This window comes from Mytilus californianus, unplaced genomic scaffold, assembly GCF_021869535.1.
Source record: "Mytilus californianus isolate M0D057914Y unplaced genomic scaffold, xbMytCali1.0.p SCAF_9, whole genome shotgun sequence".
NCBI classification, from domain to species: domain Eukaryota; kingdom Metazoa; phylum Mollusca; class Bivalvia; order Mytilida; family Mytilidae; genus Mytilus; species Mytilus californianus.
The window spans coordinates 72,597,499-72,623,822 of NW_026262745.1; the positions used below are offsets into that span (position 1 = coordinate 72,597,499).

Below are 26,324 nucleotides of genomic sequence, written 5' to 3' on the forward strand. Positions count from 1 at the left end.
AAAAGGGTATTTAGGTTACAATACACCATTGAGTATTATAGACGCAATCATTTCAAGAAGATAACATGGTATTCAGAACTGGGAGTAAACGAATCCTGATTAGTCGTTGTGTGCAGCGGATAGTTTTGATTAGTAGATTTTCATTGCACTCTGCATTATATCGACGGCTAAACAATAAAGTTTCCTTACGTCTAAAGGAACTAATGCTTTCCTACGATACGACGAGACCCTTTTTTAAGTGCAGAATTGAAAGGAAAGAACGATTCAAAGTTTTAATTGCGTTAAGAAAAGCCACGGGAACATATCTTTTTTTAAATAAAAAATACTGTTCTCAAATTCTACTTATTCTGATATTTTTGTACAAAATATTTAAGTATTACAAATTCTCTTTATCTGCATTTTTCGTACAAAACAATTATTAATACTTTTGCTTTAAACCAATATAATCAAAATCTCTTTTTATATTTGAATTCTGCATTATTTGGTAGTTTTGTTAGCGGTAAAATAATTGTTTCAATTTCAGTTATTTTCTCCAACTAAACTTTCTATAGTTTTGTCTACAAATAATAAGGATTTTCTATCCCGTCAGTATTTCTCAATGCTCTTCATTTTTGTATTTTATTCGGGTTAACGTTTTTAAACATTTTTTGGAACGTTAATGATGAGTCTTTTGTATACAAAACGGTAGTCTGGCGTTCAAATTTTTAATCCTCGTATCGATGATGAGTTCATTTCTTACCTGAATTTGCCTAAAAATCCAAATATTTACAGGCAGATGTGTATAAGGAAGAGTTTGCAAAATCGATTTTGTGATGGACCAATCCAGGAAGTCAAGCTGATGTAGTATATTCCATAAAAAACCAAGAGAGAATCGTCAGAAGGAAAGATAGCAATCTTTATCTTACGTCCTTTACATTTCGAGGAATGTGATTGGTTAAAAGTAACCGCGCGAAGACCATGATTATTTCATATCGAGTTAGTAGTTGTGGTTTATTTCAATACACGGTTAATAGTGGCGTTACGTCCCTATGTAAAAACAAGACAATGTTGGGGAATTATATGAAAGGTTTCAACAGACGAAGAAATGATGATGAACGGTTGAAATAAATTCATAAAACACATTTAAAGCCGACAGGTTGTTATTGCTGGATTTTGTTTTTGTATAGATCATTGGAAGTAGGTTCTTATTATTGAAGACTTTATCACTTTGATAGACCACTAGTCTAGCTACCACATGTTCACATAGTTGGTAAGATAATTTCGTTACACAACCTATATGGAATTTACGGACCCTATATATATCGTATTATGTCACTAGCACACTATGTAACTAATAATATTTTGCATACCTACTTTAGGATAGAGCGCCATATTGTTTGATTTGATCTCGAAGGCGGAGAAGCGACACATGATATACAGGTCTTATTATTAAGTGTTATTATTATTCCAATGAGCACCTGTTAACTGTGCAATCTCTCAATGTTATATAAGAGCATTGAGTTTTATATCTTACAATTTGTTCAGTCCTTGTGGTGTAGGCTTAACGAGTATTTACCGATGTTGAGACTGTTTGTACCAATCTAAAGTTTATTTGTCCTTGCTATTGTATAGAATTCTTTCTTTTTTAATATCATACAAATCTTTCACTTTCGAGCTTTGTCCGCGCAGAAAACATTTAACAATTATAGCCTTTGTGCGAGGTCGATAATGGGTTGATATAACATCGTATTGACCTCAGCCAATAGATTTCTAGAGTGTATTTTAGTAATGTGCTGTATATTCTGTGCAATATGCTAAACACAATAGTATTGGTGTGCAGACTGAGTAAATACAAATATAAATGTGATCAAGTTTTAACCAATCACAAATCCATAAAAACTTTCGAATAATAATATTAACTGATATAATGTCCTTGAAATATCATAGGGAATAAATCCGTCAACAAATACAAATCGTTTTATATCTTAAAAGATTTAATTAACAAACTTTATATATATATGAAATTCGTACCATGAAATAATCATTCACTTTAATCCTAATGCAAGTACACACTTCGATGCTCAATAATTATCTTTACATTATCAGAAATATCATAAAGATATGTTCTTAATTTTATGGGGAACATCCTGTCCATGTTTAATACTTAATATATTCCAACAGATGACATTACACAAATTTTTCTTCTGTTAAATGAATGATTTGTATATCATCATAATTTGCTATTTATATAAACCACATTTTGGTATAATAATTATTTACCATATCAACATTGAATATTTTGAATGTAGAATGAAATATGTTTACAGTATGATTGGTTTGAATCATTTAATTTATAAGATTTAGGAATCAAAATTTGTAATTATTTAAAAACCCACATTGAAATTGTTTTATATCAACACACCCACATTTGAATTATTTTATACTTTAGATTTCATAGCCATATTTGCATTTGTAAAAATATTTATATACCCAAATTTTCAATTACTTCATGTACTTTACATGCCCAACTTTTATTTTTGTTGTAAAGAAGTGTAACTTGAAACAACAGTATATCATATAAAGAGAAATAAAGATTAAAGTTATATCATGAATATTGGTCATGATTTGTAAAACTCAGAACTGGTAAGTAAATTTAAGACACCATTCAAAATGTTCAGAATATGTCAAGCCATACTGAGAAAAAAAAGAGAGTGTAGAGAATATGTCGAGAAATTTCAAGACAGTATTCAAATGTCAAGAATTTGTCAAGAAATTTTAAGACCATATTCAGAATGTCGAGAATATGTCGAGTAAATTTCATACAAATTTAATATAAATGAGAATTTGTCAAGAAAAATTAAGACACAAGTAATACTTTTGCAGAATGTCGAGTAAAAGTTCATGCAAATTAAGACAAAAACTGGTCTTTTCAGACTTTTAGACTTTTGTAGTGGTTGTGACCACTAGATTTATGACGTCAAAATACATTTGCATAACAGTTTTCCAACTGCAAAATGTAATCATAACCCTGAGAAATTGACCAATCGACACCCCAGTGAGTAGTGGGCTATTACGAGTTTACATTCACTTAATAACACGAAAAATTTAGATGAAATTTTTCATCTGGTATTGTGTGTTGTAATCTCAAGTTATGCTTTCCTATGTTCATCTAATGTAATACATGGAATGTACAAGGCATAATCTGTTCGCTAAGGTTATAAAATAGTTTTAGCATTCGACTATTTTTCGTCAAGCCGAATTGGTAGAGAGAAAGTTTTGTTTATTGTTATGCACTGCATTCATTTAACGTGACATTATCAAACAAGTGTCCATTGTTCAGTTAAACTTCTATGCACTCTATAAAACCAGGAAAAAATTTTTAAAGGGATGGGAACTATATGCCGAACGAATTTTCGTATCGAGTAATCTGAGGTTTTGCCAAAATATATGGTCTCTCTTTCAGCAAAGAGAGTGCGACAAGGAAACCTTAAATGCTATCAAACGAAATGTATAGTAAAGACTGACACACAATCTAGATACCCTGGATGAGATAACTTTTGGCTAGACCCGCAATTAAACATTGTGTGTTAAAACTTGTCTTATTCAGTATTTTTGATACTGTGTGACATTAAATTGAATGTATACTGCTCTCTTCTGGTCTTTAGCTACTGTTGTTTTCTTATGCTTTCTCATTCATATATATTCCACTTCTCCTTTGAAGTCTGGTCTAAAGCATATTTATGACATAATGTACTCGTATATGTGCAAGTAACAAACGTAAGTAAAAAATAACGGTCAATATGTATTAGATCAAGACATTAAATTACTTCGCGCTGTAAAACAAATCAATAAAATAATAAAAGAAATTATTGTTATTCATCTCATAATCAGAATTGGGACTTTGTGAATATAGTATGAAACTACACGATCAAGGAGTAAAATAACAAAAATTGCGGATTAATAAAAGAAATAATATTCTTATAAACAAATTACACAATAACAGATACTCTAAAAATTTACAATACAACAATTATAGTGGAATGTTCAGTGAATGTGGTAATACTAAAAGAACATGCTGGTAGACTATGAGGGCTTTAAGTATATGACATTTGTTTTGTTGATAATAATAATTACCAATGAAGGGTTTTGATATCATAATATTTATTAATTTGCCAAAAAAACAAAAAAAAAAAAAAAACGTTTGGTTGCACTATATGAAGAATTGACATTGGCTTCCGAATTTCAGGAGCCTCTTGTTTTCAAATTCTAAATTTATAATGACTATTTGTCTTAGTACATAGTTATTATCCGCAAATTTTACCATAGTCATAAAAGATTTATATCAGAGTTTGTAAATGTGATAACATAAAAATAAATAGCAAGAAAGAACTGGCCAGGTCAATGCAAAGGTAAAGTTTAACGTGATTCTAGTGTGTGTGTGGGGGGAAAAGGAGGGAGGGGGGAACAGACAAAAACGGATTCAAATGATGAATGTTACATTTACGGAAATTTAATATATCAAATCTCTTTCCTTAATTTGGTTTAACTTATTAATGCATTAACCGATAAATTAATATAATTTTTTATGAAAAAAATAATAATAATGTTCAGGTTATGTTTTCTATGTGTTTTTTTTTTTTTTTTGTATACTGTTGTTTGCATTTTGCCAATCTCATATAATAACATAGCCGACAAGTGTAACAAATTGTCCAGTTGCTGAAGACTAGTATAAATGCAAGCACATCAGATATTTTAAACTGATGTTTAGACAGCTACTTATGCTAGCACATTTGCCAACATCACTTTGTAAAAATGTGTCTTTCTCCATACTTTATGCATCTAGAAAAAGACTCATACCACATCTTCTTTTTTATACATACACAACCCATGTAACTTGGGACTTCCTTTCACTAATTAAAACAAAGACAACAGCATCAGGTATACCGCTTGCTCTGTAGATCTAGATAAACACATATAGTGTATTGTACACGAAGACGCCAAAGTGATGGTACTGTGTCACGGAGTATCTAATTTAGATACAAGTAGCAATTGCCAGTAATTGTACCACATACTCGACGAGAGACCACACTCCGCCAAACAGTTAGAGGTGAGGTACAGCAAACTCAACATTCTTCAGAGGAACTTCAACACATTTATATCCTAATAGACAAGACATTCTTCATTAAATTCACGCCAACTAAGAAGCCAATCAGCTTGAAAATAACAAGACGGATATGTTACCATTATCCTAACCAAAATCCCGTCATCTTTTATTCAAATGTGGCATTAACGAAAAACTCTTTTTGCCAAATTTAAATAAATATGAGCCGGGTGCCACATGGATCTGCCTTTCCTACAAGAGCACCCGAAAACGTCCCAGTTTTTATTTTGGTTCGTGTTGCTCAGCCTTGTGATTCTATATTGTGTTTTGTAGGATGTTTGTCTTTTGGTCGTTTTTCGTTTTTAACGGAGTGTCGTTAGTTTGTTCTCTCCATATGGATTTGAATAACTCTTTGGTATCTTCTACGTCTTTTTTAGAAATTGGTATTAGCAGACATGCCATACTGTGGACTGCTATTCGACGTTACACAGTCATTCACTATCAGCATCATTTTCATCAAAGAAATAAAAAAAAACCAAACATAGACAATAGACTCTCAACGTTTATTAATCGATTTCTGCAAGACGAACTCGTCCAAGTCAAAAAAAATTATTAACTTGTATACAAAAATATCAAATGTTGGGGAGACAAGAACAAACCAGTATAAAGAGTTTAAATGAACTACAATGAGTCGAGCATGATCTTCAACTTTGTACTTTATTTGGCCTTTGTAAGTTTTTTTTATTAAAGCGTCACTAATGAGTCTTTTGTAGACGAAACGAGCGTCCGGCGTACCCAATTGTAATCCTGGTATCTATGATTAGTGTATGGCATAAGTCACCATACAAATTACAGTGAACAATTCAAACTGGTCGGATAAAAGATATCAACAGAAGGAGATATGGTATAATTGCGAATGATATAGCTATCTATCTGATACTGCGTGAAGCAAGTGTAAGTACTAGTATATAAATGACAACAATATTTTTATATTAAAAGACTGAACAAAATTTGTCGTTTTAAGAAAGATACCTACCGCCTCTTTTTTTCTTTCAAACACTGATCCGGCATTACAACAATAGTCTTGATCACTCTTTGATATCACAAAATGGTTTCTGTTAAAGGAAATATTGCCTATTTCGCTCAACTGGGCATATATATATGACTTTAATTTGAACATGACTGTTATTGTAGATAAATAAGTTTGGTTGCACCAAATGGATTGTAGAATAAAATATTTAGCGGCAAGAGTAAAACCATTTTCATATATCTAAAAACTTTAAACTAACACAAATAAAGGTTAATGTAAAAAACAAAAAATCGTTAAACTACCTTTATGAACACCACAAACACTGTATAAGTAAAAAAATTTGGAGGATACAGTAAGCTTAATATTATATTTCCTTTCTCCTGTCGTGATTCAGGATCAGATTTCAATATTAGTTTTTCGTTTTATGCATCTCTTAATCTTATAAATGTTTTATATTTTGCAAATGTAAACCACTGATTCTTTTCTAAAATGTAAATTTTAGAAATTAGTAAGAAAATGAGGGTACTTTCGACAAAGTTGACTGTAGATGATTTGTTGTCCCCTTATTATTTTATAGCATATTCAGTACTTTGCTTTCGCATATTTTTTTTGACAAGGAAATATCAATCTAGATAAGCACTTTTAACGCAATATACTTACTAGGTACTATTTGTATAGAATAAAAAAAAAAAAAAAGAAAATGAAATGCTATATGATTTACTATCGTATGTCAATATTTATTCAGTATTAAACAGCATATATCATTATAGTCGATCTATTTGACAACTAATGAAATATTCTTTTATTCAAATCTGAACTGTTCGCAACGAAATCTTTTTGGGTTTTATATTCGATTAAATTCAATGTCGAGGTTTATAACTCTTATCATTTTAAATAAACTTTAAATAAGAGTTTTTTTATGTGTTTAAATAGAAAATTATAATCAATAAAAGTCGATTTTTTAAAACAATTAAAAATATAATTAGTCAGCTATATTACAGTATACAAAATAATCATTGTCATTTGTTAATCAATCAGTTATTGTACTGCTTTATTCACACGTATATATTTGCCCGGGTTCGATCATTCACTATTATTATTGAAACATCAATAGAATATGTAATGTATGTTTTAATTCCTTTTGAAAACTTTTTAATTTATTTCATTCATAACATAAGTTAAGTACACAACTTTTACTGTCAGAGTTTGCTCACCAAATTTTGTCAATATACCGGAATTATAAACATTACTGTCAAAGAAGTTGGATGATTGGTTAGCTCGAAAACCAGGTTTTACCCACCATGTTCTTCGGAAAAGGTCTGTACCTAGTCATGATTATCAGAGTTGTTTTCCGTCTTACGTTTGATTTTGTCAGGTTTTCTGGACTACTCTCTTTTTTAATATACTGTGGAGCTCGGTATTTTTGTTAATACTTATTTTTATTCCATTTTCTACAAATCATTTTCGTTCCCTCTCATTTCTAGTAGAGGAGGAAGCAATATCCGATGCCCACTCTATGTACTTCAATCTAATCTGACGTACCATGAGCTAATAGTTTACCTTTAATATAAATGCAATTTCACACTTCGATGCCTGCTTATCAGTTTCTATCATGAATATAAGATTCAAAGGTTATGTGCATCCTTATAAAATTCGTAAACAATTTAATTGCTTTCAAACTTTTATGCATTAATTTTCTACAACATCAATATTTGATATCTTTAAATGTATTTCACCAAAATAAAATCCTAAAAAAATCCTTGTTCTTTTGTATTGGAAAATCAATGAAAGCTTATCTTTTAAAAACATCGAGAATTTGGTGTCATCTATAACATAATACTTATGAAACGCCCAATAGTCTGACTACCAACTGTCTATCAAGCGGCTAGTATTTATACTCCTATGTAAACATGAATGAACCAAAGTTTCGGTTATGCTTCTTTTGACAAGGTAAGATTTGCTATTTAGTACTAGAACTTGTTTTCGTCAAATAAAATATTCACTACTTGTAATTTATTAAATTTCACTAGGATTATTCCTTATAAGTCTTTGGTGTTTTAGAATTAGTGCTTCGCAATCAATAAATGCTTTGCTATTCAACAGGTTTAGACAACGCTATATATTTCTTATCTTCTTATAACTATTCTTATAATTTGGAATAATACTGTGAGGGAAAGCTGATTATAAAACCCATTTCTGTAAATCAAATAGAGCGGATTCCATAGCTAGCTTTTGTTAATGTCAAGCAACAAAACAACAGATACATAATTGTATGTTTTAAATCTAAAGGACTTGCCAGGCAGTATTTATTGTCAACAATGTATAAAAACAAAAACGATGAAAAATAAACGAGAAATCTATTGTATAATGAGGGGAGGAAGGACCTTTTTCGGAATGTCGGGATTAAGCTTTTCTTTGGGGGGGTTCAGGATTGGGCCTATATTTTCGCGGGAATTCGGGATTAACCTTTATCGGAAGTCGGGAATTTATTATTAGTTTTTCTGGAGACGGGTAAGAATGCTTCAATTTTTTGGGGGGGAATTCGGGATAAAACCCCCTCTTTCCGCTTTCTATAATGAGTATTTATCATGTAATTTATTGGTTGACACTCGTTGCTGTAGTTTGTGTCTATAGGTTTGAACAAAATTCAGACCGTTAGTGTTTTCCTTTGAACTGTTTGACATTTGTCATGTTGGGCACGTTTACACCTTGCTATGCAGTATGGGTTTTGCTCATTGTTAAGGCGTACGGTAACCTTTAGTTGCAAAGTTCGATGTCATTTGGAGTAAATTGAATGTTTCTAAAAGACATTTAAACATGAGTTTACGGAAATAGAACCGTACTATTAAAACCAATGCAAAAGTAGAAAAGACAATTGAATTGGTTTTTGAATGTTACATACTGTAATCGTAAATTAACGTTGTTTACACGGACTCATTAGGAAAAATTATTACTCATCTAAAAGACATATACTGTGGAGTCAGTTATATTTGTAAATACCATTTTTTCTTGTGGATTGAGGAAAACTTGTGGATATTTGTTTTTTAGTGTTACCAAAGTCTGCATACAAACATATGGACTATTTGAACATTTGAATATGAAAATTGACATCACTCGCATAATAATGAATTCACAGTTATCAATAAAAAACATCACAAAAAATTGTCATTTTTATTTGGTTAACTTCGCAAAACATTTTATCTATTTTTTTTTAATCAGTTGGAGCACATTTTAACTATGAAAATTTCACACTTTCAACCATTGATTCCATATCTTACTAATAGCTCACTTCGAACCCTGCCATTTTTCGTGGGATTAACTAACATTAACCGATGTTTAGATTATTCACCCAACTCAAACATATAGTGATTTTGAACTTGGGCAACTGTTCTATCTTTGGATACAATTTCCAACGAAAAAAGTTGAATGCCCTCCAATGTTTTGTAGTTTCAATAATAATCAAACGATTTTTTACAATATTCACCCCAAACCGGACTTCTGCTAAAGTATATTATACTTTTTTAGTAATAAAAAAAGATTTCCGGCTTTCAAAAGTTTATTATTATGATATAGAATGTAGTTGACCGTTATAAATAAGTTCAAAGATGTTTATTTCAATGTTATAAAAACTATATACCAATATATATATATACAATAAAAACCTCACAAAATTGTCATTTTTATTTGGTTGACTTCGCAAAACATTTTATCTATTTATTTTTATCAGTTGGAGCACATTTTAACTATGCAAATTTCACACTTTCAACCATTGATTCCATATCTTACTAATAGTTCACTTCGAACCCTGCCATTTTTCGTGGGATTAACTAACATCAACCGATGTTTAGATTATTCACCCACGGCGGGCATATAGTGATTTTGAACTTGGGCAACTGTTCCATCTTCGGATACAATTTCCAACGAAAAGTTGAATGTCCTCCAATGTTTTGTAGTTTCAATAATAATCAAACGATTTTTAACAATATTCACCAAAAACCGGACTTCTGCTAAAGTATATTATACTTTTAAGTAATCAAAACGATTTCCGGCTTTAAAGGGTTTATTATTATTATATAGAATGTAGTTGACCGTTATAAATAAGTTCAAAGATGTTTATTTTAATGTTATAAAAACTATATACCAATTTATATATGTACTGATTTTCTACTTTATTTAAGGTTTCTTTCCACATTTGTTACTTGGTGTATTTTGGATAGTCACTTTATCTTTGCAAATGTCAGAGGTGAGTATTAGAAAGATGTTTTCAACAATTTCCAATATTTATTATAATTCTATTTCCATAGTTTTGTTTTTGTTGTCTTCAATAGCTTGTGTTTGAATGTATGATTTTGCGTGTGTTTAGATATATATTTTACTTTCAAAAATAAAAATGGTTGAATGTCGTAATTTTCACATGTTAATACATTAAATTATGTAATTCAGAATGTTGAATATTATAAAATCTCTGAAAAAAATGTATTTTTATTGATAAGTATCGATACACAAACGCGCGAAAATAAAAAAAAAAAATAAGACAAAACAATTATAGTATGTTGTTTTTTCTTTGCATTGATTTTAATGTTCATTTTTAAAATTTTTGTTTCCTGTTTGATATTATTTCTTCATTCTTTTTTCGTTTGTCTTGGTTGTCTTGTGATTTTTATAATTTGATAATTTAGACATCTGTACATGTATATTTTTTATTTATTCAAAAAATCATGATAGTGATATACTTTCCTTCTTTATCATAAACATGATAAAAAAAAGTGTTTATGCAAATAAGACAACTACTCTCTAAAAGACTTAAGTACAAAGATGTAAGCAATAACCACGGCCATCAACAATTACTAAACTCATACCTTATTGCATCAATAAAAAGCCCGTGTTAAAAAAAATTAAAATACTGCCGAACTGATTTTCTGTTCGCAAATAAAATGCAGACATACTCCAAAAAATACCCAAAAGGAGAAATTGTCAAAACTCCTGAAGTTTTATATGTAATTTGTTAATATTGGTCTAAAATATAAATCCATGTATCAGCTATAGATCATATTAAATGAAATATGCACATTTCATTTCGGAACCAAAATAAAAAATAATTGCCGTTATATGAATTTCTCATGAAAATGGCAAATGTATTGCTACTATTCTAAACAATAACTGCTTGTGTATATCTGGAAAAAATTCACACACTTATGTTGTTTTTAAAAGGCTAGATAACATTAAACACATGGATGAACGGTTTGTATTACCCAGGTTTAAAGTAAAATGTCTCCATTGTATTATTAATAAATTCAAATAGCCATATCGTTGTAACGGATAATTATTACTACTTTGGTTTTATTTATCTGAATATCAGTTATCATCCTGTAAAATAGACAACATTTAAAAAAAATTGGTTATTGTATATTAGCAGATCACTTTTCACCGGATACGGCATATACTAACACAAGGTAAGCTCAACAAAATGAAAAGTCGGCTTCGGCTGAATTGCAATTGTTCAACCGATTACAACTTTTTTTTGCTTGCTTTTAAAAAAAAGATAAAGTTCATTCTCAACTGAAACTAACGCTAGAAACGATTAAGAATTATGATGATCGATTAATCAATGCTGGATATCCATCCAGATACATGTTGTCTCTGATGATTTCAAAATTTCTATTTTTTTTTTATCATTCTCATGTACAAAACCATATAAGATTTCATTCAAAGATTAGGAAAATTCTATTTAACAAGTTTGGATATGCTGTTTAGTTGTCAGCTACAATAATAGATATTGATCAACATGTTTTTAATATAAAATCAATGAGAAAATTCAATGAAAAATCAGGTAAAAAAAATATACCTGATACATAGGACAATATTAAACCACTCACAGGAACAGACAAACCAGTTTACTAAAGTAAAAAAAAAAACATAATTACTTGAAACTTTAAACAGGAAAAAAATATAAAACAACAAAAGTCCTCTAAAAACAACCCTAAACAATTGAGATGAACTTTTGGATGTTGAAGAAAATAAAAAGTTCCTAGCCCGATTGTAACATCTTATGTGAATAAAGTATGGATAACCTACTGCATCAAAATTGAAGTTAACTGGTCATACCAATCTTTAAATACTTCAAAAGCCTTTCTCGAGAGACTAATGGAAGCAATTATATTCAATTAAGAACGAATCGGATAAAGTTACTAAAACGATTTCGTCACGTAGACGGATCATTGCTTAACAGGGTTAAATTGACTTTAGATGTTTAGAATTACAGACCTACATCTATCCCCGGGAATTCGTTTCAAAATGATGTTGGATATATATAACCTCATTATATGCGCCAACAAGGAAAGCAGTTAAAAAAAATGTCACTCTAATTATAATTTGTTAGTTTATAAATAAAATGGTTTTCTTTCACTAATTCACATGTGGTAATTATTGCATACATAAATTGGTATTCAATACACAGCATTAATCCAAACGTTTTAAAAGTAGAAATATTTGATTGTGAGCGTAATATGAAATGAATGTATTCATGTGAGAAGAGTAAAAGATACAATTGCTTTTTTTCAGTGAAGACACATCAGAAAGTCTCGCTGTTTTATATCAAATAATTTAAAAAGGATACGTAAACTGGAAAAAACCCAAATAAACCATATAATTCTTAGAATAAGTTATCAAAAAATGATTATATGTAGATATCAAATGCATGTAAAACTACATAACACATGTGTGTACAAACCTGTTTCCATATAACAATAAAATTGAGAATGGAAATTGGGAATGTTTCAAAGAGACAACAACCCGACCAAAGAGTATAAAACAGCTTATTTAAATATATAATAATAGCATACTATTTCAAATGAAATTTTGCCGGCTAGGACTTTCAACAAGGTTACATAATTACATCTAAAGTTTTAAAACATTGTTTTAAAATTTAGCAAGTAAAAGAAATCAGTATTTAGTTACTCGTACAGTTAACAAAATTGCATATGAAAGCTCGATTCTGATTGGCTTTTACATTTATCTCAAAAATATAATTTTTAATTGACAAACAAAAGTTATCTTTTTTTGTATAGCAATTTAATTCACAGTTGCCATTCCTTGACTTTATAAACAATAATTGTTAAAATAATAAAAGTTCAATGTCTGACAAAATGCACAAAGGAAATATTTCAACAAGTTCAGCATTGATAACTTTGAAAAATAAATCGAATAGCATAAACTTAAATAACAATGACCAGTCCATATAACAAGAAATGTTGGGGTTATATTGAATGTATTGGGTAGGGAGAAAATTATAGATTTTAAAAGGATATCGTGTTGTTATCTCGACCAAACAAGAATCATCCAAACAGCTGTTTGCAAGAATTCACAAAATTATGGCATTGTTTTCCGAACTCTTATTAGAGTGTGTTTCAGCAATACAGAGTTTTAGCTTCAAAAGTGAATAAAAGTATTAACTTTATCATTTCTTAATATATTACAAAAAATCTCATTCTGATTAATTCATTAAGTTGTTATAAAGTGCTTTAAGTGAACCATGGTAGAGTAAATTCGAATTCCCTCATAAAATCATATCACCAACTTACACTACATGGTAATATTATTACCAAACGTTGAAAAAATGTTACAGTCAAAATAAGTAAATCCGTAATCACACAGTCACGTACACTACATGGTAATATTCTTACCAAACGTTAAAAAAATGTGTACAGTCAAAATACGTAAATCCGTAATAAAAGCCTAACTGATTACCATTTATCTACAATTTTTTTTTGTTCCTCTCGACTGTATGACTGGATATTAGAAATTATTTATATGCTAATGAATACTGTTATAGGGAGTTAAAGTAGCGAAAGAATGCGAGCTAGAATATGAAAAGCTGAAAATGGACAAGAAATATCATTACATAACATTCAAACTGGACAATCAGATGGAAACCATTGTGGTGGAAAAGACATTAGACCGAGGCCTTTGTGATTCAGGTATGCACATGTATCTCAATTGAATTATTTAAGAAACTTATTCTTCTGTGTTGTGGATACAAAAAATGCATACGTGTCCTACAAACAACGTTATATTGATCAGTCGTCCCAGTGCCCTTCGAAACTCCATTTCAAACTATTTACATCAATTTTATGAGCAAAGCCGGGATTCAGAGTTATTTTTAAACAATCTTTTGTAAGGGCAATGTGAATCAAATGTGGCTACTTAAAAAGTCTAAAAATCTGTTCAAGCACATGTAATTATAATATATTTCTTCATGTATTAGTATAAACAAATATTTGACTTTTCTATTCTTTACACTAGCATTTAATATGTTTTCATGATCTTTGCTTTCAATGAACGTAATATATCTATTGAAACACAAGTGTTAATGCGTGATAAATGAAAATAACACTTCATTAATGTTTGCGCGTTCGAAACGCTTTTTAGGATTTACCTTCACCAGGAACCCTAATATTTTAAAGCCAAGGATGTACAAGACAAAAAAAAAAAAAAAAACGTGAAGTGCTTTTAGCTTGCACTAAACAGTAAAAGTGTTTTGGTGTTTATTCATATATCCACGAATCTGTGACTTGGAGACTTCTTTGATATTGTATACCGGTCTTCTTGTTTATTGATGAGTTGTTTGTTTATTGTTTAATGTGTCTTTCGTAGCACTAATATTGAGTTTATCCCTCCTGATTTGTGTTTTTTCTTTCTCTTATGTACTTACCCCTTGTTAGTGCACCGATAGAGATTGAAAATTTTGAGAGTTGAGATATTGATGAACTAGTTTATTCACAGCAATTTGTCAGAGTGTTTATGCTGAGGAGTTTGGTACCTGTTCAATGTTTGTCTTACTCATTATGTATAGCTGTCGTTACAAGTTATAAGCCTGTTACAACCACTGGTTCGATGTCACTGCTGTTGGAAGTTTCGTCCCCTAGTATAAAACCTACATAGTAGGCAGTACTTCTGTGCTTACAAGCAATATCATTGATATTGGTATCTTCAGTAAAATAGCTATTAGTAAAATTATCAATTGTTCGAAACACTAATTTTTTTATGCCGCTGTCAGGTTTGATACATGAAATGTTTGATTTTTCGGTGTCCAAAATGAATTTGTGCAGATAAAAGAGGCATCGGGCGCACAATCTTAAAAGTCTGGCAATGAGTTCATATGTGTATTAGTCTTTCGAACTCTTTTCACAACATGATTCAAAGTTTAGCGACAATTTGATTTCATCTGTCTCTATTAATTTGAAATATACGTTGAATTTCACTTTTATGATATCTTAACTTTACGACTTTCGTTTTCCAAGTATCAGTTAGTCTATGAAAGGCATGTGCTATGAAATTGAGATTGAGGGGCTTTTCCCAAGCACTTAATATCATAGTATGTACCTTTTCATCGACTATCCAATTTAGCACACATCTACAACTCAAGGAATCTTTTAATTAGTCTACTGATAGTTTATTTTGGCTGACTACCTGTATCACAGGTGTTTGTAAAACGAAGTTCATTAACTAAGTTTTCTGTTTTGTAAATTTACTCACTATTTATTTATAAGTCAATCTGAAATCAAACTATGTGATTTTAAAAAGCCTTTGAATCCTGATTGAAAAGATTGTAGCTGCTGGTGTAAGTATGTGTCTATCTACATGCAGTTATTTACATGGCAAGATGAAAACAATTGACCAAAAACTGGCATATATAATTAAATTGCAGTAGAAGCTTTACTTTTCACAGACAAACTAAAGCTATGATAAATTTGAAAAATATAGATATATGTGCCATAGATAGTTTAGCGGTTAGGTATTAAAAAGCAACTATCAATAGATCAATTTGAAAGATGGTATATTTCTTTTCATTTCAAAGTTAAAACTAAGAGCTTTATCAGATTATAGATAATGATGGGACATTCCCTTCAGACGTTATCAATGTTTTTCAATTTATGATGAAATGGATCAAGTTCCTTAACAAAGTTAAAACAATCATCATTGAGTTACCTTTTTTCCCTTCCCAAGGTTTCATAGTACATAGGACATACTGTTTTTATGTACAAAGTAATTACATGGATGATAAATTACAGCAATTATAAGATAGCGTTGTACTATTATCATGGACAATATTTGTTATTCTTTATATAAAGGATAGAATATTGCAATTGTCAAAAATATTTTTTTTAAACCAAATATTTTAATAGCAGAATATATATAAAAGTCAATGTGAAAAATAATTACAAACATTTTTTTGTTCAATATGGGACACAGCATACTTTTCCAAAATCGCCAGTGGCAATCTTTGTTTTAATGTCTTGATTACGATACAATGGAATCTTACCCTTGTGGTCATTCATGTATAGCTACTAAGTACACGGAAAGGGTATGTCCTATGAAACTTAGAAAGCAAATTCAAGCAATTTGATTGGACGAGAAGTTGTAAGTATGTGCTAATTGTGAATTTGCAATTTTAATGTAGCACCATTCCAGTAGATCTGGTATAGTGAGTATATACATTGTGTATCTTAAAATGGGTACAATATTTTAGGGTGTACGTTCCCTATCATTATTTCATTGAAGTAAGTATTTCCGAATATCATTGATATGTACATTTTCTGCAGATTAACTGTTTTAAATTGTTGACTTATTCAAAACACTAAAGGTTTTTTCTATCACATGGCAAAGATAGCCTCAGACGTATTTGACACTACTTTTCGAAATTTTTGGTTTTCAATATCTTCAGTTGCGTATATGATTTGCCTTTGAATCGAGCACCAATGGTGAGTCTAATGTAGACAAAACGCACGTCTAAGTTACCAAATAATAAGCCTGGTATCTTTACTGATTTCTACAGCCACCTTCATGATTTGATAGACCAATATAAAAAATCTGTGTCTTAGTTTACAACTAAAACGTTCCGTCGTAGCTATACATCTCATCCTTAACTCGATTATGACAAGGAATGCAACTTGTCAACGAATTTGAAATTGCATTTTATAAACGACGGTTTATACTAAGGAACTGCTTATCCCTCCGGAGAACCTGTTTTTTTTCTCTGAATTTTGGTTGGTTTCTTGTTGCTCAGTCTTTCCTTTTTAGTGTTCAGTGTTTGTTATTGCAATTTTCCTTTTTGGCCATGGTCTTGTATATTTTTCATTGGACGTGAGTTGTGTTGCCCGTTTTGTATATGCTAACTTTTTTCTATGAATATGACAAGTTAACTTCAAAAAAGATTTTTTTGTCAGACGTTGCGTACAAACGATTCCTCCAAGAATTAGTAGAGACAGGTGATTGTCGATTTGCTGCTTTTGATGTTCAGTGGCAACACCAGCTCGAACTGAAGAACGATATCGTATTCTTTTCTTGGTAAGTGTATTCAAATGAAGAACTATCAGTCGTAGAATGATTTTTACACAAAGTGTATCACCACGGAAAACGATTAACTATTTAAAATTCTTTCATGTCAACAATGAAACTAATGGATGTATACATATATATTTTTGTTATCATTATCTCACTTTGTTTCTTATTTTCCTAGATTTTGATTGACTGGTTTGCTGAAATCTAAGTGAAAAAATGCACAAAAATAACATTTAAAAAGGGTTGCTTCCAAAAAATTTGCCAGGAACAGTCATTAATGATTGTCTTTGATAGGAGTTTGCCAATCCAATGGAGGTCATATTTTGGATAGTCTTGATTGTCTTATTGGGATGTAAAATCGTTTGTGTGAAAAATATTAGACAATAATAAAACATTGATAATTGAAATTTAACTATAAAATCTCGATTATGAGTTAATAGCTGTTAGTTTTTCTATTCATATCATATGTTTCAAGTAAGCAACATTAAGAAAAAAATAGCAGTAAGAAACCATTTCATTTTTATAAATAAAGCATAAATTCAACTTTTGAAGGGCTAGTACTTGAAATAAAATTAGTTATGAAATTCTACCAATTAGAATCAGCTGTCAGTTGCACTTATGTTAACTGCAAAGGGGTAAAGTGAGGTTATAAGATATGCCATTTTGGGCAAGAATTTTTAATTTTTGACGTTGTATTATGTGTACGTCACTGCCTTGAACGTTGTGATTGTCAATTTGTCGTATATTAGACACTTTGACTAATATACGACAAAGTGTCTAATATACGACAAATTAGACACTTTGACTGTGTAACATAGTGTACATGTATATGAGATCAGAATTTCCCAAAAGGGTAAATTCTTCTCATGTCTCTACTTGAAATAAATTGCAAATCTATATAAAATCGGAAATCAAGTTCACAAGAGTTTTAGGATTCATAAATTACTAATAAATAAAATTGAGAATGAAAATGGGGAATATGTCAAAGAGACAACAACCCGACCAAAGGGCAGACAACAGCCGAAGGCCACCAATGGCACTGTATGAGATGAACAAGACAAGTTTGCAATTCGCCGTTTCAGTTAAGTTTAATCTGCCTCATATCTTGACCTACCTCTAGAAATTGGCAACGAGGGTCGGCTTAAAACAAAACTTTTCGACAAAAGAGATTATTTCAGCTTCCCATTTGTGAACTTTCCATTTCTATGTAGCAACATTCCAGCAGCGCCTGCATACGGAGTATACATCTCCCAGTTGATACGATATTCGATACTAACATTGCCAACACAACGGGTGCCACATGTGGAGCAGGATCTTCTACCATTCCGGAGAACTTGAGATCACCCCATGTGTTTGGTGGGGTTTATGTTGATCAGTCTTTACTTTTCTATGTTGTGTTTTGTGTACTATTGTTTGTCTGTTTTTTCTTATTTGGCCATGGCGTTGTCAGTTTATTTTCGACTTATAAGTTTGAATGTCCCTTTAGTATCTTTTGCCTCTTTTTCAGAATCTAAATGAATGTGGATAATTTCATTGCACGTACCCTAAACATGTAAAATGTAATAACGCCACGTCATTGGTTCAAATGCCATTGTTCATAAAGTGTTTCCCTAATCACAGCGTGTTGATGTACGCTTTTCAAAATATTACCAAGAATGCGTTAGATTTTGAAACTGCAAATTCTGAATCAAGTGAACTTTGCGAAAATAACAAAGAAATTCCGATGCAATATATATTATACTGTCCAAAATGATTTAACGGAAACGACGCCTCTCTCATCATTTCAGATCACGAATCATTTTTGCATTTGCATTCGTGAATGACATTCGATGCACATGTTTATATCGTCGGTTTTGATACTTGAATTGCGCTTGAATTATACGGACTTTTCTAAATAAATCTTCAGAATGTAAAGCAAAAATGTTTTATGAAATAATCAGTATTGCTGGGCGACGAACATTTTTATACAAAACCTCTGTTTAAAGATCGTTAATTTAGGTAAGAGTGTTATTTTTGGCATCCTACATCGACTATGTATATATTGACTTCAATGGGAAACATTTAAATAAGAAAAACTATGGGCTTGGAGGATGACTTACATATCAATTCAACAATTTATTTTTAATAATCGTTCGTCTTGGCGAAAGATAATGCCTAACAATTGTAATTGTAACATAATTTGTTTTATAGAGGAACGAAGAGCCATCGGGGTATTGTTTCCGGTTCTCGTCATTAGTGGGTTCCAGCCAGATAGAATCTTAATTGACTAGGATTGTCAGTTTTCCTACCGAAGGTCGGTGATTCTCTCCGGGAACTCCGGCTTTCTCCACCAATAAAAACTGACCGCCACGAAATAGCACAATAGTGTTGAAAGTGGTGTTTAACACAAACCAGTAGACTGTTACTTAAGTCATTAGCTTGTTTAATATCGACACAGCGCGTCGGACTTGTACATATCAGGCTTAATATTGCCATACGGTAATGTGCATTTGATTTTTCACTGTACTATAAACAGCCAATCATCGTCATATATAGTAGAACTTGTTGTTTTCTGTTGTTAATATGGTGATATATAGATATAAAATACTTCACACTGCATTAAAGGTCTGGTTGATCTCATGTTACATGTTAAATATTAATACCACCAGCACTGGTAAATAAAGAGTCTTAATCAATCATTATGATTTAAGCATCATCTGAAAAGTCAGAAACTAAAAAATCGTTAAGTTCTTGTTAAGAATTTAATTAATGGTCTGAGATATATTCTTATAGTAAATTCAGTGCTGTTCATACTTTTGCTTGCAGCTAACCAAGTAGTGTCCAGTATCAATTTAATATATTCTAATTTTTAAAAGGTTCAAAACAGCTACTGAAGAATATGAACATAGACTGAACAGATAACAATTGACTGAATAGATAAAAATTTACTGCGAACAGTTCTGAATTAACCAGAGTGATAAATCTGAAAATTGACTGAAAGACTGAACATGACTGTACAACTTTTTTTTCAGTCTTTTAGAGCTGTTCAAATCCAAATGATAATTTCAGTGTATAATTAGTTTTCTAGTGCAGGTTGATCTGTTGTTACTATTGTAAAAGATTATCTAATTGTTGGTCTGCAATACAAATTTACCTTGGTTTTTTACAGGTTACCCGAAAACAGCCCTATGCGCAACAAGATGGTATATACTTCATGCAAAGACTATATAAAGAAAGCGCTAAAACCCACTACAGAAGTACAGGGAACAACAATTAATGAATTCGATTTTGAAATAGTAAAAGCCAAGATCATTCTCGGCAAAAAATTTTGATTTTATGAATTTAATCATTTACTCTTATCACATATTGGAGTTGTCTTTTTTAGACACTTCTTATCAGTTTAGACATGGGAGATAACACCTTTTACCTTAAAAGAAGTTGTAAGGAAGAAAACTCGATATCTTTAAGAGACTTTAAACTTTAATTAAGGTACAGAAGAAATTTCTGAAATCATTAATCCACCTCTAATTCCCATTTCCCATACGTCTTCCACATTTTTGTATGTTTTCTTGTTTTCGAAAGACAGTCTTATTGTATTATTACATAAATCTATGGAAGATTCATGTTTTTTGAAAAAGTAAAAACCATAATCATACGAGGCAAAAACTTTTGATATTATGAATTTAATAATTTGCTCTTATAACTGATTTCAGTTAACTTTCTTAAAGACATAGGAAATACCAACTTCTATCTTAAAAGAAGTTGTAAGGAAGACAACTCAATTTATTTGGAGTTCAATTAAAATACGGTAGAAATTTTTGAAATCAAGTTGAATAATCCACCTCTAATTCCCATACATGTTTTACATTTTTCTGTTTATTCGTGTTTTGGAAAGACAGTCTTATTGCATTATTACTTTAATATATGGAAGATTCATGTTTTATCTTGTTGTCACATTCATAAAACATTTTTTATTAAAGTTCACCATGAACTGCGTTTGTTGTGTAAACATTTGACGCTATCGGTAAAATCTAACCTGTAGTAAACCAGTTCGTGTTTTAAGTTTGATTTTTATTTTAATTCTTATTGTTATAATAATTTCTGCAATCGTGTTTTTTTCTTTCTCACAAAGAACAAATATAATATCTTATTTTTCTATGTTGTGAAAATACCACTTTTCGCTTTTTATCAATGAACTTTTGAGATATTGTTATTTATATTTTTTACTGCAAGAATTAATTTTTAATGAGTTGTCAAATACTTAATAAAATTAAACATTTCTCTTCTTAGTCGTATTTGTATTTTAATAATGGGAATCGTAGATATAAATTTCTTGTTTTGAGTTATAATTATTCTTATTTTGTGAAGAAGAACCACACTGATTCTATCAGAAATTACACTGTGATTTTGATATTATCAGAATGCTGGTCTTTTTAATCGACAATATATTTGTTGAGTTTGGAGGATTGATTTTTCAAGACAGTCGGTAATCCAATGGGTACTAATTGTGCACCCATTCTGGCCGAATTATTTTTGTACTAGTATGAAGCAGAATTAATTCAAAACCATCTAAAAGACAAAAAGAAAAAGCACCTTGCAAAGTTCTTTAATTTTACTTTCAGATATATAGATGATGTCCTATCACTGAATAACCCATATTTCAGTCAGTACTTGCATCTCATATATCCCAGTGAACTTGAAATTAAAGATACTACTGATACAAGAAGGACTGCTTCATACCATGATCATTTCATCAATATTGACACAGATGGACGACTTCACATTAAAATCTATGACAAACGGGATGATTTCAACATCCCAATTATCAATTTCCCATTTCTCTTCAGTAGCATACCCTCTGCTCCGTCGTATGGTGTGTACATATCTCAATTGATACGTTATGCTCGTGCAAGGTCACACTGTCTTGACTTCATATACAGGAGTGTGCTCTTGATGCAGAAACTGCTCCAACAGAATTATGATTAAAAATGACACTCCGTAAATTTAATTGACACCAATTGGTTGATCTATACGATGTATCTGTGTCTAAATTAACTTATGACATTTTTACCACGTATTAGATTGTGGTTTAACATCTATGTCGTCTGTCTGCTAAGTACCGAACGTGAACTATTTCCGAATATGACTGTTATGGCGAGAGTGAATTTACATTGCTATACGACGTGTCTCGGTATTTTGTACATCCAACATTCATGTATCTATTTGTTAATGTTTTTGTTATGGTTTCGGTTGAATAATGTGTTTTGTCGTATCGTTTGTTGTTCAAATAATTATAAAAATGCCTTTCAATACCATCATTGTCATATTCCCGAATATGACTGTTATACTGAATGTGAATTTGCATTGCTGTGCGGCGTGTCTCGGTGTTTTGTACAACCAACATTAACGGATTTATTTTGATGTTTCTGTTATGGTTTCGGTTGGATAATCTGTTTTGTCTTATCGTTTGTAGTCCAAATATAATTATAAAATTGCCTTTCCATACCATCATTGTCATGAAAATTGTTTGGACGAATATTGTGAAAAAATTGTATAAATTTCGAGATTGCATGCTAGTTACGTGATCGCGTCACTGTTTCTGATATCCTGTGGTGTTTTTCGTTGATGGAATATGTTTGTTGTTGTTCTGTGGTTTGCATGTTATGTCGACTATTATATTATTTGTTTGTGCGTTTCTCTGTTATGAATGTTCTTGCGTGTGTTTGTGCTGTATTTCTGTCACGTAGTGTTTTAGCGATATTTGTTAACATTTTCATAAAGCGGGAGGTTTGGCATGCCATGAACCCAGGTTCAACCCACAAATTTTTCTTAAAATATCCAGTACCAAGTCAGGAATATGGCAGTTGTTATCAAATAGTTCGTTTCTATGTGTGTTGGCGTTTGTTTTTGTTGCACTTCGGTGTTCCTGTTGTTCCTTTGTTTTCCTCTTATAGTTGATGTGTTTCCCTCGGTTTTGGTTTGTTACCCGGATTTGTTTTTCAATCAATAGATTTGTGACTTTTGAACACCGGTATACTACTGTTGCCTTTATTTACTTCTTCACATCGACAAAAAATAGAGAAAACTATGTTTCCTAGAAATGAATATCCATTTCGATTAACGTGTCCTAGGTAGTTCTGTGAAATAGTCTATCATCTAGAAGCAGAGTGTATATATTACCTTCTGACAGAATAGTGTTTCGAACTTTAAGCTGAAATTCAATTATTATCATTATTAGGTGCACTTCTGATACACTCTAAATGCGTATGGCACAATAAAGTTCTGCATGTCTTTATTTCATGATGAAACATCACGTTAGTTAAAAGCGGAGAAATATATAATAACAGTATTTCGCAAAGTTTCTCATTTTTCAAAGTTGCAGTTCAACATGAAAAAAGTAAATTAACAAAAATACCGAAATCCGAGGAAAATTCAAAACGGAAAGTCCCTTATCAAATGGCAAAACTGAAAGCCCAAACACATCAAACGAATGGATAACAACTGTCATATTCCTGACTTGGTACAGGCATTTTCTTATGAAGAAAATGGTGGATTAAACCTGGTTTTATAGCTAGCTAAACCTCTCACTTGTATGACAGTCGCATAAAATTCCATTATATTGACAACTGAAGAAAATATCAATACAAAAAATTGCGTATGGTTAAATCATATTTTTTGTACGTCATATTAATTCGTACTATGCGGATTTTTTCAATGGGAATTGTGACGTCACAATACGTTCTTAATACCACGAAAACCCATAATACGAAGATACAATTCAGAATATTGAGTAGGAATTTTCTTGGCCGTACTTGTTTTACAATTTTATTTTATCGAGCTAGAAAGCACGTGGTATAATATGAAATAATTTGAAGATCATGTATTATTAGTAGTGTTTTACAACAGCGTTATCTTAAGATGAAAACAATTGACAATTCATCCCGATTCCTCCAAAGGAAATGCAAATGTTGAATAATTCTACTTTTAATTGCTATAATTTTATCATCTAGCTGAAGATATTCGAAAATAAATGAAAAGATATTCCATGATTTAAAATCTGCAAACATCACGTTACTCATCAGCATATGAATAATCCATTGTCCACTGGACCTTTGAAAATCATTAGTTCACATAAAAAACTTATAACCAGTATTCATATGAGGCTGAGTTCATAGAAGAGCTTCTTGAGAAGAATGGTAAGAAGCTAGCAATATCCTTGAACTTCACATATCGTTATAAAGAGGATATCCTCTCACTAGATAATTCAGTTAAAAATGAGTTTGGTTCATATATTGAACGCATCTATCTCATCGAAAAAAAAACAAATAAAGGATACAAAAGATAAAGTTAAGTCTGCTTCATATCTTAACTTACATCTAGAAATTGACAATTTCGAACAAACGTTTACGATAAAAAGAGATGATTTCTGATTCCCAATTGTGAAACTTTCGATTTCTATATAGCAACATGTCAGCAACGCCTACATATTGAGTATATATTTCCCAGTTGTTACGATATTCAAGAGCTTGCATTTCCTATCATGATTTCGTTGATAGAAGGTTACTGCTTACAAGGAATCTTTCAACCAAGAGTTCCAAGTTCAAATTTCTGAGGTCCCGGGTTCCAGTCCTTGAGGAGACAACGTGATTTAGAAATAAGAACTTAGTCATTATAGCTAGGGTATGTGTTATGAGAGTCAAAATGGTATGATAACTCTTGAGGTAGGAGTGTGACGGGATTGCTTCTCTTAGTAGATGTTTAGATACTTAGCAAGCCGTAAGCGGATGAGCGAGGACAGTACTTCTTTAGCTGAGTCGGTTAAAGCACTGCCTCGTAACATAGAGGTCTCTGGTTCGAGTCCCGGAGGAGACAAAGATGATTTTTTAATGAGCGTCATGCTCTCCAGTTACATTTGGCACCCATCTAAAAAAAACCATGGTGATTAGAGAGGATGTCCAGCCAGGATATGTGTTGTGAGAGTCATAATTAATTAATAGTATGATGACTCATGAAGTGGAGGAAGTGTGACGTGATTGCGTCCTTTGCATAGTAGTTATATAGCCAGCCGTAAGCGGTTGAGCTAGAGAAGTACTTTTTTTTTAGCACAGTCGGTTAGAGCGGTGCTTTGTAACAAAGTCCCAGGTTCGAGTCCCGCAGGAAACAAAGTGTTTTGTAATGAGAATCATGCTCTCCGGTTACAATTTGTTTCATAGCTTCACTCTCTCTTCTTCTTTAGTTCAATATCTTTACTGTTATCTCCTCGTCCTTAGTGAAACATCCTTTTTTTCTCACAAAATATTAGAATTTTCAACACTGCAAAAATAAAAGAAAAATAATTGTCGAAACAGTTAGAATGCATTTTATATTTGTTTTGTTGATAATAGTTGATACCTTGATCTGAAGGAATGAAACACGGTGATAACAAACATGCTACAAAGTTTGTATGTGCATCTTTTTTTACTGTAAACCAACTTATTTTCGCGGTAACTTTATCTTGCGTTTAACCCTTTCTAGTAAACTTCGCGGCTATTTAATTTCGCGATTTTTTAATTTACTTGATGTAGTTTAATAAGGAAAGATCCAAGTTTTACTTATTCGCGACGATTTATATTCGCGTTATTTTTCTACTCGCGAAAGTCGCGAAAATAAATCGCTCACGAAAATAAGTTGGTGTACAGTATCCAATGATGATGAATTATAATTGTTGTTGATTGTTAAAACAGATAAGGAGCGACTAGGAATTTGTAAAGGATTTGCCGTAGTCTTAACATAAGTTGAAAATATACTGTCGATCAAAATATTAGTGCATGGTAGAATTTCAATTTTATAATTTTTCACTGAATATTACGGTAATCAATTAAAATTGTTGTTTGCTTGTGTTACAAGGAACACAAA

At 31.2% G+C, this 26,324-nt stretch overlaps 1 protein-coding gene across 1 annotated transcript; it reads left to right on the forward strand.

The window, feature by feature from the left end:
- The first annotated feature begins 7,965 nt into the window (after window positions 1-7,965).
- LOC127714622 (uncharacterized) lies at window positions 7,966-20,939 on the forward strand. The gene is made up of 5 exons (XM_052220693.1): window positions 7,966-8,060; window positions 10,289-10,353; window positions 13,942-14,086; window positions 17,336-17,456; window positions 20,599-20,939. Exons 2-5 carry the CDS (start codon window positions 10,345-10,347, stop codon window positions 20,759-20,761), a joined length of 438 nt encoding a protein of 145 aa, XP_052076653.1. The 5' UTR covers window positions 7,966-8,060; window positions 10,289-10,344; the 3' UTR covers window positions 20,762-20,939.
- The last annotated feature ends 5,385 nt before the right edge of the window (window positions 20,940-26,324 follow it).